Below are 13,133 nucleotides of genomic sequence, written 5' to 3'. Positions count from 1 at the left end.
GAGTTATAGAAACCTTTTGTTAATTTTTGCAGTGTGTGGTGAAGGATGTGGAGAGGGAAACCCCAGCCAGAGCCAGAACAGGCATTTTCAAGACCTGCTTTGAAATAGAAATTGAGATATTTGCTCATTCTCACTTTCTCCCTACTTTTCACATCCTCTCTAAGTAAAACTGGAGTCAGAAATATGCACTAAACATTTATTTTTATAGAGTGGTATGATAAAGCTTTATTTAAAACTTTAGAAGCTTAGTAACATCATGGTAAGCATTTTTTCCTAGTGCTCGATTTTCTATTCTGCCTATGGCTACTTACTCCAGGTTTCTAAACTCAAAAATGTTTCAGAATGTGTGTGTCCCAAGTACATGTTATTATTGCCAAGAGATGAGCTTGGTTTCAGCCAGTGTCCTGGAGAAGACAAAAGGCCTGCTTTTGTGTTACTTTGTCTCAATGCTTACTAATATGACCTTATTTTTCACTCTTGGTTTAAAGGTGTTTCTGTTGAATAAGGGGTATTTAATTTTCAGATTATGTTAGCATCATTTCTATACTAATTTATAGAATGTGGTTTTTTTATCTCAAGAAGTTGTATTTTCATTTTCAACCGCTTTCAGAAACCACCCCCCAAAAAAACAAAAACAAAACAAAACAAAACCCCAAAAAACTAAATGGATGTTGCTATCCCTTTTAATTAGCTAAATGCATCCTTTCTGAGTCCATGATACTATTATTGCCTTCCATACATAGTGTGCTTATAGATGTTTTAACTCATTTGAATCCCCCACTCATAAGTAGGGTTTTTGTTTGTTTGTTTGGTTTGGTGTTTCGAGACAGGGTGCCTCTGTGTAGGCCTCACTGCTCTGGAACTCACTCTGTAGACCAGGCTAGTCTTGAACTCAGAGATCTGTTTGCCTCTGCCTTCCAAGTGCTGGATTAAAGGCATGCACTACCACGCCCAGCGGGTAGGTATTTTTTTGAAACAGAGGCTAAAATATTTAAATATCTTTAGTTTGATATATCAAATATACAGTATAAATATGCATGCAGGTAGCTTATAAATATTTCTGAGTAACTTAAACATACACACACACACACACACACACACACACACAGAGAGAGAGAGAGAGAGAGAGAGAGAGAGAGAGAGAGAGAGAGAGAGAGAGAGAGAACAGACAGATTTTCAAAGGACTTAATTTGCTGCTTGTGTATCACCAGAGATCTAAATGACAGAAGTATAAGTTTAAAGCTTTACACAAAGGCTAAGAGTAAGGGTACCTCAAGGGTAAATCTTTTGCCTAGCATATGTGACATTGGGTTTTCTCATAGCACTGAATGCAAAGGCCACTATCCATTTCCTCTCAGAAGCTCCTGTCTATGTTCTATATATTCTGGATACCACACAGATGTGATTTCTACAATAGAAACATTCTATTCAGTCAAAGTGGCAACTCATAACATAGCAAAGAGAGGTTAGTAGGTTTTTTCTCTCTCATTACTCACCATTTCAGTTATATAATTCAATGCCATTAAGTGCTTTCACACTGTTGTACAACAATCTCCACTAACTATGCATAGAACCCCCTTTCTCATGGTACTGGCAATGAAACACAGGGCCTGGTACTATCACTGACCTACATTTTTGCCACACAGAGCCCTTTTAATCTTTGCATCCTCCTTCTCTTCTTTTTCCTTTTCCTCCTTCTATCCCTTCCACTCTAGTTTGCTTGTTTGTTTCTTTTGAGACAAGTTCTCACTATCTTGCCTCAATCTCCAAAGTATTGAGATTACAGAGATTCACCACCATTCCTGGCTTTTCTGTCATTTTTAATCAATGATAATTCACTATAGGAATTATCTCTAACCATTCATTGAAAAGTACGAGAATTGCCCTGCTGCCTAGGAGTGGTTAGATGTCAGAGCCTGCCGACAGTCAGCTGGGTAGCTGGGTAGAGGCTACGGATTGAAGAGACAATGAAGAAGACAGAAAAGAGTCGAGAGGTCTGCCGGTCAATGCTGGACGGCCCCGAGTTTATTTCACAGCCAGCTTATATACAGTTTTGAAGGGCAGAGGTAGAACAATGCACAGCACAGGCATTCAACCACTATCTATCCTGCCTTACGTCAAGAAGCAGGGAGTTTCATTTTCTATCTCAATATACCTCTGGCTGGCATCAGCAGCCTGCATCTAGCTAGGTAGTGTATTCCTTCTTGTGGGCTAATCAGGACTTTCTCACAGCCCTTCAAGGAGACTCTTTGGGCTAATCAGGACTTTCTCACAGCCCTTCAAGGAGACTCAGTGGGCTAATCAGGACTTTCTCACAGACTTGGAGCAAACAAGTATGAACTCTATTGACTCTGAATAGACTTCAGATTCAAACTGGGAAACTGAGTCAGTTGTGGGCTCCCACAGTTAGATATGAATGATTTCTCTTACATTCAAGTTGTAGATCTGCAATCACCTTCTCAGTTGTAGCATTGGTATTTGGGTTAATAGTCAGAATGACTTTCTGAATGGAATGAAACATTAAATAAGCAGCTTTCTCCAGAGAAATTGCATCCGTCTCTATGATACCATCTGAGATTAAGATATCCTCTTTCTTAGAGAAAACTGACTCTCCTTCCCTTAATAGAGCTATCGAGTGCTAATAGTTCCTCAACTAGGCATGTGACTTCATGTCCAACTTCTGTGTAGCCCCTGATAAGTCAACCATGCTCCAGTGGAAGGTTATACATCCAAGAATATTTGAGCAGCACAAATTAGTCTTTTTTTAATGGACAAAAGTTGGACAGGTAGTGAAGGGAGATGGATAGGAAAAGAGTTGGCCAAATATGATCAAAACATGTTCAGAGAACTCATTAAATACTTTTTAAAGAAGAGAAGCAAAAATGAAAGAAAGAAAATCTTTCCTTTTCTTTGCTTCCTGCTTCCTTTCTGTTTCCATCTCTGTAACTCCTACTTCCACCTTACAAAACATATAACAAACTGCAGTCAAACGACTCAATATTTGATTCTATATTTTCAAACTTTTGCAGAGTTTCATTATAACATCTGAAACCTGAAAAACATTCCCATGTCTTAGGAATCCCATTCTCATTCCATTCTAGGCACTTCCTGAAGAAGTGAAGTTCAGTTGTCTCATGTTGGTCTAACCAGAAAGTGTTTCTGTCATTACCCAGTACTCTGCCACCTGATAAGATTGGTGCTGCAATGTAATTCTCTGTCTCAGATATAGACTTGAAACGTTTTTCACCTCTAGGTCAAATTTCAAAAAGAATACCTTTTGACAACTTAGTGGATCTCAGCATTTTAGTGACTATTTCTACTAAGATGAGAAAAAAGTTTTAAGAATGACTTTAGTTCAAGGTCTTATAGAAATAATAGGAAAAGACATTGTGAGAGCCTCATAATGTATCATAATTATCCTTCCCAAATAGAATTTGAAGTTTAAAAGATTCAAATAATGATAATAATGTCAATAACTAGGAATTGAGGAGTCCAGTACTATTTCTATAGAACTTCCTTTTATTTTTTGCTCTGCATTTGAGGTTCATACAATCAGAAGAAAATTCTCAATGGAACCATATGAATATTCTCAAGTACTAACTACCACTCAGTATAGTATATAGCTTTGTCCTGAAGGTTATGAAAATAAGTATTTTTCATTTTGGAAGATTGTTCTCATGTTAACACTTTCAAAGGGAATGATTACTAAACTCTTCCATTCCCATAACTTTCCTGTAATTTGTCAGACTCACATGATACACATGTGAATCGCAAGCTGAGATTTAGTTTTATGTGTTTGTCAAAGTACTCTGTGGCCTATTTTCCATAGCTATATCCAGGAGGTAAATGTCTAAAAAAAATCAGACTTAAGAGACAATAGGAGGGAATCAGTTTGGCAGTACTTGCTGCCTAGTGTGATAAAAGGAGATCCTGGAGCACAAAAATAGGAACAGTTTCTAATTAATTATTTGGGCATTTACTAATGGGATAGTCTTCAGTACCTGTGGCAATTTTAAAAAATACTTTTCTGATATTCAAATAGTAGGAAGATTGTATTTAGTCTGATGGCTGCAGGCACACTCTTCTTCATACTTCACACCATCATTATCTCCGTCATCATGATCCTAGAGCAATGTAGTGAAATAGCTTCTTCCAGTACAGGAGCAGACCTGCATTTGCCCCATCACTGGAATATACAACATGGACATACTCAACTAACAGTCTAGCTAGCAAACTCTGCTCTGCCCTTGGTCTTTTTGATCTATGCCATATTTTCTCACTTTGCTGTCTTGTGACAAAGGGGGACATGCCCATGACAGAGATTCTGCACAGAGCACATGATGCCCTTTTACTTTTAGCTGGATATGCAGGCCGTTTCAGTTTATTTCACCTGTTCTACTTAGTGTAATGGAATGATGTACCGTCTTGTCTAGAGGGTTACATATGAGACTGTCTTCTCATGGGTTACAGGTAGAAAGTTTTCTCGTGTTGTCTCAGTCTCCTGCCAGTGCCAGCCAGAATGTGAAAAAATAATATCTAGGGAAATATTTTCTGAGTGTTTACTTTCTAAAGAATATCAATCTAAAATCATGCATTGCAGGAGTTTGGTAGTCAGATCCATTTTGGAAATACTCCATATTCTAAACTTATATTAGAGAGTCAAGATTCCCATTAGCAAATTAGAAGTCCTACAGAGTCAGACAGTAAAAAAGATTACTTCACTATAAGCTAAGATCTTCTAGATTTATGACCCTAGAGCCTATTTTCATATAGCATCTGGTAAGATTAGTGTGAGAAATGCTAACATGTGAAATGATTTTAGAGATTTACATTCCCAAAGAGGCTGAGTCTTCTATTTTTCTCTGTTCACTTCATCATCTTTCACATAGTAAGTTCTAGTCAATTTGAAAGTAATGTTGGAAAAAGTTTGTATGTAGAACTGATACTAAAAGGCAGTGCTGAGCTGGACGGTGGTGGCACACATGGTTATTCCCAGAACTCAAGAGGTAGAGGCAGGTGGATCCCTTGAGTTTGAGGTCAGACAGGGCTACACAGAAACCCTGTCTCAAAAGTTCAAAAACAAACAACAAAAAGTCAGTGCTGAGTTGATATTTCACTAGAAGTTTTTTTTTGGGGGGGGTGCAGGGGAGGGGAGGGAGGCAAAAAAGAGAAACTCGTTTGTCTTGAAAATGATCAGACATTTTCTGGGAAAGCTAGATGTGATACAAGCTAGGCTGTAAAAAGCAGACATTTCATTTCCCACTTTACATCTTTTTTTTTAAACAAACATTTATTGGAACTTTGCTAGTCACAAGGCAATGTAAATAGAGCAGGCACAAACACATTTGAAGCATAGTCTCTTTTTTTGTGTGCATTGAGAATAATCTGGAAAGTTAACCACATATATGAATCAGTATAATATAGCAGTGAGCCTGGCAAAGGCCAGGGGCCATGTTCTTGTCATTCAACAGAGGATGCACAAGTAGTTCATGACCTAGGTATCTAGGTGGGATTCTTGAGACCATATCTTTCCAGGTCACATTGTTTATGTATATGTATAACTTCACTTACATGTGTGCTAGACTGCAGCCATAGTAGGTAGTTGTAGGGTAGGAGAAGTAAAAGTAGTTACAAGTCAGAGGGAAACTTTTGTCTTTTGGATAAAGTAAATGAGGATATAGATTGAGTTCATATATGGGTGTGGTTGGTTTAGCATGGGGAGGTGTATCAGATTGTGACAGACTGTTAAAATATAATTGTTGCCTGGCAACTCTGTTGGAATTCTCTCTGTCTATGTCATGGGCTTAAGAATCAGGGAGCTCTGAGATGCCGTGTTATCAATGGATATTTTACTATACCCAGGTCTAGGAGCATGCCTGATAAGTTCTCAAAGGAGAATCCAGCTCAGTGGCATTGTAGGCTTGATCTTGCTATCTCTTGCTAACATGGAGATTAATGGGGTGGTAGTTGGGATGACAGGAATCTGAACTAAGAAACATGAACTTAATTCTGTCTGTTAGGCACTAACAGGGTTTAAGCGCTGTATGTATCTACACATACACACATACACATACCTCTCTACAAGTATGGTAAAAACAATATATATTATAAATGACTGAGTATCTTCAAAGACATATAACTTATAAAAATCATCCAAGGCTACCCAAATTATGTTACCTTATGATTCATCTTGCTAATGGTACAGTGTTATCTAGGAGCGATGAAAGCAAGAGAAATCAGACATGGAATCTGAAGTATATCAAGAATGTAAGAAGAGTAAAATGAGTACTTCTCTAAAACAAATTAAGAAGGCAGGCATAGTGATGCAGGCCTCTAATCATAGTGGATAGGTAATTGAGGTAGGAAGATTACAAATTTGAAGCTAGCTTGGGTCATATTATAAAAATTGTGCCTTCCCACCCCCTAAAAAAGAAAAGTAGAAAAGAATAGGAAATGAACAACTCTAACAGAAAGGATAGGATCACTTTCCTTAGTGTTTGGGGTTGTTTTGACAGGAAGGCTTTTGCTGGTTTCAAGTTTGTGATCCTCCTACTCCTCAAACTTTCCAACAGCTGGGATTACAGATATATGCTATAATATCCAGCTTTATTATTTTTGAAGTTTAATGAACATAAAAATAAAACAGAATGTGTTAGAAAAATTATTTATAATTTTGACTTTTTATCATTCAAAGAATGTCATTACCCATAACAATAGGCATAATGAATGAGATGATTTTTTAATAAATCCTAAAATGTAATAATGGCTAAACATTGGTGAGCATCAGGATGATCTACTGTTTATTAAAAATATAGATTCCCTGGTTCTACAGCCTGATATGATAGGATCCTTATACTCCACATTTAAATAAGCACCCTGAAATAGTCTGAGGAAATCCAGAAATACTGCAAGTAAAAAGAGTTTAGGGGATTGGTGGCGACTGGAGAGATGGCTTAGTTGTTAAGAGCACTTGCTGCATAGTACTAGTCTGAATTTGGATTGCTGGGATTGACTTCTAAAAGATTGTCCTCTGACCTCCATGTTCATGCTGTAGCATGTGTGAGCCTTCACAACACACAAATACTACTACTACTACTACTACTACTACTAATAATAATAATAATAATAATAATAATAATAATACAGAGCTGAAACCCAGAACAGCTTATGATATTCAGTTTATATATCTCTGCTCAGCAAAGTTCCTCAGTTTGATGTTTTAAATTTCTGTATATAACTAGAATCCCTTGGGGAGGACCACTTAAACATTAATTTAAGTCTCTTCAGTCTTGATGTGAGTGCATCATTTATACCTTAGTGTGATTTTTCTTTTTCTGGAGTCTGGGCTACTCAACTCAGGTATCAACTGTGTTAACTGATTGCTGTGCAAATCTTTAGATAGGGTGCGGATATGTTAGACACCAGTTCATGAGCAAACATGCAGAAGTTGTGTGAGATGTAAACCACAATCATACTCCTGAACAGAGGGAACAGAGTCATAAAAAATGCAAACTATGGCACTGTGTAAATAAATATAAGAACAAAACCTGAAGGTAGATAAGTTGCCCAGGGAAATAGAGAAAAAGGAATAGGTTGAGAATGGGACCCTGGAACACTCTGTGGATCAAAGAATGGGGAGAGAATCCTGGGAAAGTAGATGGATATATGGAAAAACCAATACAATTCATTGGAGTGCATGAGATATAGTGACTTGCTAATGGGATGGATAAAATTCATGGCTTCAGATCTGGCTATGAGGAGCTCAAGGGAAAGGGGACTCTATGAATTCTGGTGAGAGGGATACAAGTCACATTATAGGAAATAAAGAGATATGAAGAAACGAGCATCATTTGAGACTAATTAATAAGAGAGAGATGCAGGTGTGAGGGTGAGGCTCAGTGAATAGAGTATGAGATAAATGTGCTGAGATTTTGGTTGTGATGCCCAATACCAAACAAAGAAAATCAGCAAGGGAAAGTGGAAAGAGAATGGCAATTTAAAGAGAGTTATTTCCATGTAAAATGTGAAAGCTTCTTCTAGGTAAAATGGAAGTTATTTATGTTTGAGGAGAACTTGGCTAATTGCATTCAGAAACAAGAAGAAAATTATTTTGTTAACTTTTAAAACAATGTAATGATGCTATCTGAATTAATGGGTTTCTTTTTAGATGATTCCTTAATTTCCTCCATTATGAACTGTAGGAAAGATTTCTCTTACAGGCATTGTTATAAAACAGTGGCACAGGCAAGTCCCAAGGAATTCATATGGGTTTTAAAGGCATATTCCCAAGCTAATAAAGAAGCTATTTATTTTTTGGATGATTAAAGAAAGCTATTTGGCAGCCTCCCCAGTTACTTAAAATACTGTGATTGTCCTCATTTCCTTTTGCTTAACTAAAATATGAAAGTGTAAAGAAGAGAAACTTTTCTGTGTGCCAGTTAGTAAGTGCTACTTGCTTAGTATAAACAGCATATCTTGTGGTTTATGAGAGGCATAAACTGTCATGTCCTGTTAATAACCTCCTATTATTATGAACATTGATAGACTGAACTTGTGCTTCTCAAGTGGACTTAAATATTTGGGAGCATGATTTCAGGAACATTGTGTTCTACTCAGCATAAATCATTTCTGTTGTATCAGTCCTTCAGTGATTAAAGGCTATTTTGGAACGATAGTATGGTTTTAGAATATAGGCATAACATGAACAATTGCTACTCTAGGTTCTTTATTTCCTTTTACTTTAAAAAAGTGATAGTCATTTGGATGTAGTATTTTAGAGCCCCTGCTCACTCTCAGGCCATGAAGGCATTTCTTGAAGAGAATTTGTTCGGATTGAGAAACTGCTAACACCTTGCTGAGAAACTATGGAGTCTCATTGTAGGACACAGAGGGAGCCTGAGCATGTTTCTCTTAGTCAAGAGACATTCCCAGGCTCTCTTCTAGTGTGTCACACATATCAGTGTAGTCTCCAGTTGTGCAATCTAGAAGTAGCCATTGATAAATAATCCCTTTTAGGTATTTGTGAGAAAGGAGGAAGCTGTTGCCTTAAAGTTGCCAGTTCCTTGAAGCATCTGTGTGCTTTTGTAGCAGTTTTATGTTTTCTGGAAAATGAGAACAGAAAAGCCAGAAACTGATAGAGAGGAAACTACTTGGTGCCTTTGTCAGCAGGATAAAAGTTCACATCTTTTGGACTATCTGTGGCTTCCATTACTAAGGAGATTGCCAGGCTATGTTCTCCCTTCACCCCGTTCTTTGACCTTTTCTGGGTCTTTGTGTGTTTATGAAGGCTTGGATTGAGGGACCCTTAAGACTTTATGTAACCACACTCAAGTTGATATTGTTCTATGAGGAGAATTTCATTAGTAATATGACACTTATAATATTTTATTGAATGATTAATGAGAATATTTTTTAAAGTACTTTTTTTCCTGGTCTACATGTTGAGATCTAGGCCAGCCAAAGCTACATAGTGAGACCCTATCTCAAAAAAATTTTTTTTCAAAGCAGAGATCAGTTTTGTATATGACTATTGTTTGAGTAAAAAGTCATTTTATAGAGCAAATACAAATTTTTTCAAGATTTCAAGTTAAGGAAGAATTGTAATAAGAATCAGCTGTTCTGAAGGCTTCCCAAGCTATTAAGTAAGTCCAGCCTTTCTCCTCTCTAGAGTTATTTTTGTCTTGTGTAAAATGTTCTATTTCTTTCAGAAAATGTGTTAGCCTTTCCCAAAGATGGCCACATTTCCTTGGTAATAACAACCTTGGTGTTTCTTTCTCTATACTTTACTCTTTAGAAACAGAAAAGATGCATGGAGAAGATTTCTAAGTTTCATATGTGAGGATTCTCTTTATTTTATCGGGGAAGTTAAAAATGCATCTAAAATAAACCTATCTCCATGTTCCATCAACCATATAGGAGTGAAGAAAACACATTTTATGAAGAAAGGCTTTGGGGGAGGAAATTACCTTCATACTATTTCCTAGCTGCTGTCACTAGGCTTTAGTTTACTTATTTATAAAATGGAAATATTAGTCCTTGCCCCTACAGAGCTGATGTGAGCATTACATGAGATAACGCATATGAAGAGTTTCAGTCACTGCCAGGCATGGAGAAAGTTCAATAAATGTTTGATGATAGTCATGACAGTGATAAAGGATTGGGAGTCCCAAAAAGTTATATTGTAGCATTTCAACATAGCAATTTATGATAAGAAATCAGATCACATAATCAACCAAGGTTATTTGAATTTGCTCGTGGAAAGGAAATTTGCTTCTTTGTCATTTAATGGATGCCATGTTTTCTTTTTCAGTTGTGGGGGTGGAGAGAGTATGCACATATAGTCATGCCTTGTGCCTCTGCCTTAATAGTCAGGATTTTTTCTTGAACTTTTTGAAAGTCTGGCACAACTTTTGATACTATGCAGTGCATGCAGTTGACTTTCTACAGATATTTATTAATATAAAAATCAAATTTTCATGAGAAATTCTACTAGCAGAAAAGACTTGTGCTTTATGAATTTTGAGAAGTCCTTTATTTTTAACCATAATTGCCCCTTGGTATTTGCAGAGGATTGGTTTCAACACTTCCTGTGAAAATCAAGATCTGAGGATGCCTAAGTGCTTAAATAAAGTGGAATGTTATTTGTGTATATCCTATCTACATTCTCCTGTTTAATTCATCTCTAGATTGCTTCTAATATCTAGCATATGTAAATTCTATCTAAATAATTGCTATAATTTTTTTGTTGAAGGAATAACAACAAGGAAAAGGTCTGTGCATGTTAAGTATAGTTTTTTAATGCTTTCTATCTGCAGTTGATTGGATCTGCAGATGAAGAACCTGAGAAACCACTAAATGAATTAAATTTGCAGATAGTACCCATAAATGACCTACTCTTTCTCTTTTTCTATTTACCCTTATTTTTGCTTAGCATAAACATGTGTCACACAATAAAGTTAAATAAATGGTTTCTAAATATCAAACTATCTTGACATTAGAAATCTTAGTACTAAGCTACACAAAGTTATTAGAGGTAACAAAGGGAATTTATGAGGCTGGAACATCATTCTTCAGAATCTACAGAAAGCAGGGGAACTCTGACAAGTTAGGGACAAGAATCATGGTCTTTACAACAGGAACCATCTGTTTGGCATGCTGTCTCAGGGAAGAGAGTCCACTTTCTTCTGTACTTGGGTTATGATGAACTAACTATAGGGTCAAATCTTCTAACAGTGTATGGTTTGCCAAGGTCACATCACAAGCTCATAGCTGGGCTAGATCAGGAGTTGGGAGGAATCTAGCATATTCCTGTTTTACTGGCAGTGGGCATCATGCTCCTTATAGAATAACTACAAAGAGGAGTGGCAATTTGCCAAAAGGAAACAAGAGTACATTTAGAAAAGAAAAATGGGATTGAAAAACAAAACTGGCAAAAGCCTGTTGTTCCACACTGCTAATAGTCTGATTCTTTATATCAGACATAGTAGTCTAGCCAGTCTTCATTTATCCTGGGAAAACCTTTAAAACTAGATCTGAGATGTGACTTCTATGTATCTAAAGATAGTCTTCCTTTATTCATGCTGTCACTCACATAGGATCACATTTCCAGAGAGATTTGATGAGAATATTATAGTTTCAATATTTACACTAAAATGAGTTTTATCTTTATATATTTATTTGTCCTAATAAGTAAAAACGAGTCAAAGCTATAATTTCCTATAAACGTAAAATAGCTAACACAACCTTGGGAGCAATTTTAGCAATCTTATTAAAATTAGGATTATATAGGTAAAATATATTTACATCAAAAGGAATGTCTTTGATACTGTAGAGGATCCTGTTGCTTTGAAAATATTTTAGGTTGTGGTTGGAGGATGGCTCAGTGTTTGTTTTTTGTACAAGCATGAGGACCTGAAATCAGACCCCAAGCATATGATTCCAGACTAGGGGTGCAGAAGCAGACAAGTCCTAGAGACTTGGTGACCAACCAGTCTGGTCAAACTAGTGATCTCCAAGTTCAATAACAGACCCTGTCTCAAGAAAATAAGGTGGAGAGCAATCACGTAAGATACCCAAAGTTGACCTGACCTTCATGTATATCCACACAGGCAATTCTGATGGCACACACTGTAGACACATATACCATACTTTGTCTCTCCTCTTTCCCTCCCTCTCTCCCTCTCCCCCTCTCCTCTTTGTCTCTGTCTGTCTGTCTGTCTGTCTGTCTCTCTCTCTTTCTCTCTCTCTCTCTCTCTCTCTCTCTCTCTCTCTCTCTCTCTCTCTCTCTCTCTCACACACACACACACACACACACACACACACAAAGAAAATGATTTATATTAATTGGTTTTTATCTTTATTTACTTATTTTTTGTAGTCTTAGGGGTGGAACACAAGGCCTTATATATGATAAATAAACACTCTACCATTGAATCCCCAGCCCTCTTTTTTCTTCTTATTTACAGAAGCTCACTAAATTCCTCAGATTGGCAACTTGGAATCTTCTACCACAACTTCCTGAGCTTGTGGGATTACAGATCTGCATCACAGGCCAACCTGGTCCTGTGGCTTTAGGATGCCATGTAACTTAAGTATTATCCATTTCAAATTAATTCCCTTTATTTTATCTTCCAGGGGAAAACTTACCCATTTCGTGGTGCATTTCCACCTGTGTGGAATCCCTTGGCATATTTGGATTATAACAACCTGTGGAGGACAATGGATGAAATGGGAAAAGAGGTAAAATGTGTGTTTGGTTTGCACATAACATATTGCTGAAGAATGAAACTGATTAATATCCTTGTAAGGTGCAGGGGGCATTGCTGATTTGCATTGATGCATGCCCTTTCTAGTGTAATCAGTAACTCTGTAAAAGCTGGAAGGATTTCCACTTGACAGATGGAGAAAATGAATGCCAAGTGTTTATATAACTTACTCAAAACCATGCAGCAAGGGAACCAGAATTCAAAACCACTCTTGCTTATACTACTGCCTATGTGGCTTCACTTCTATGCCTGTGGGCATATATATGACATTTCTGGCAAATATCTACTTAAAGTTATATATCTACAATGCCACTTTAAATAGTAAAGGAGAGGAGGACTTTCTACATCCAAGTTTATTTGGGGGCTAAA

General features: G+C 37.0%; 1 protein-coding gene across 1 annotated transcript in view; it reads left to right on the top strand.

Annotated features, from left to right (window-relative positions):
* LOC128109495 (amine oxidase [flavin-containing] A) overlaps positions 1-13,133 on the top strand; it is a 65,017-nt gene that overhangs the window by 28,475 nt on the left and 23,409 nt on the right. Inside the window, exon 4 of the mRNA XM_052736683.1 lies at positions 12,634-12,738. Within this exon, the coding sequence (XP_052592643.1) occupies positions 12,634-12,738 (105 nt within the window). The remainder of the gene's footprint in view (positions 1-12,633; positions 12,739-13,133) is intronic.

Source organism: Peromyscus californicus, unplaced genomic scaffold (assembly GCF_007827085.1).
Source record: "Peromyscus californicus insignis strain IS unplaced genomic scaffold, ASM782708v3 Scaffold_10__1_contigs__length_136768540, whole genome shotgun sequence".
NCBI lineage: Eukaryota > Metazoa > Chordata > Mammalia > Rodentia > Cricetidae > Peromyscus > Peromyscus californicus.
Note: the sequence above shows the minus strand (reverse complement) of the source record. Positions and strands in the feature narration are given on the sequence as shown.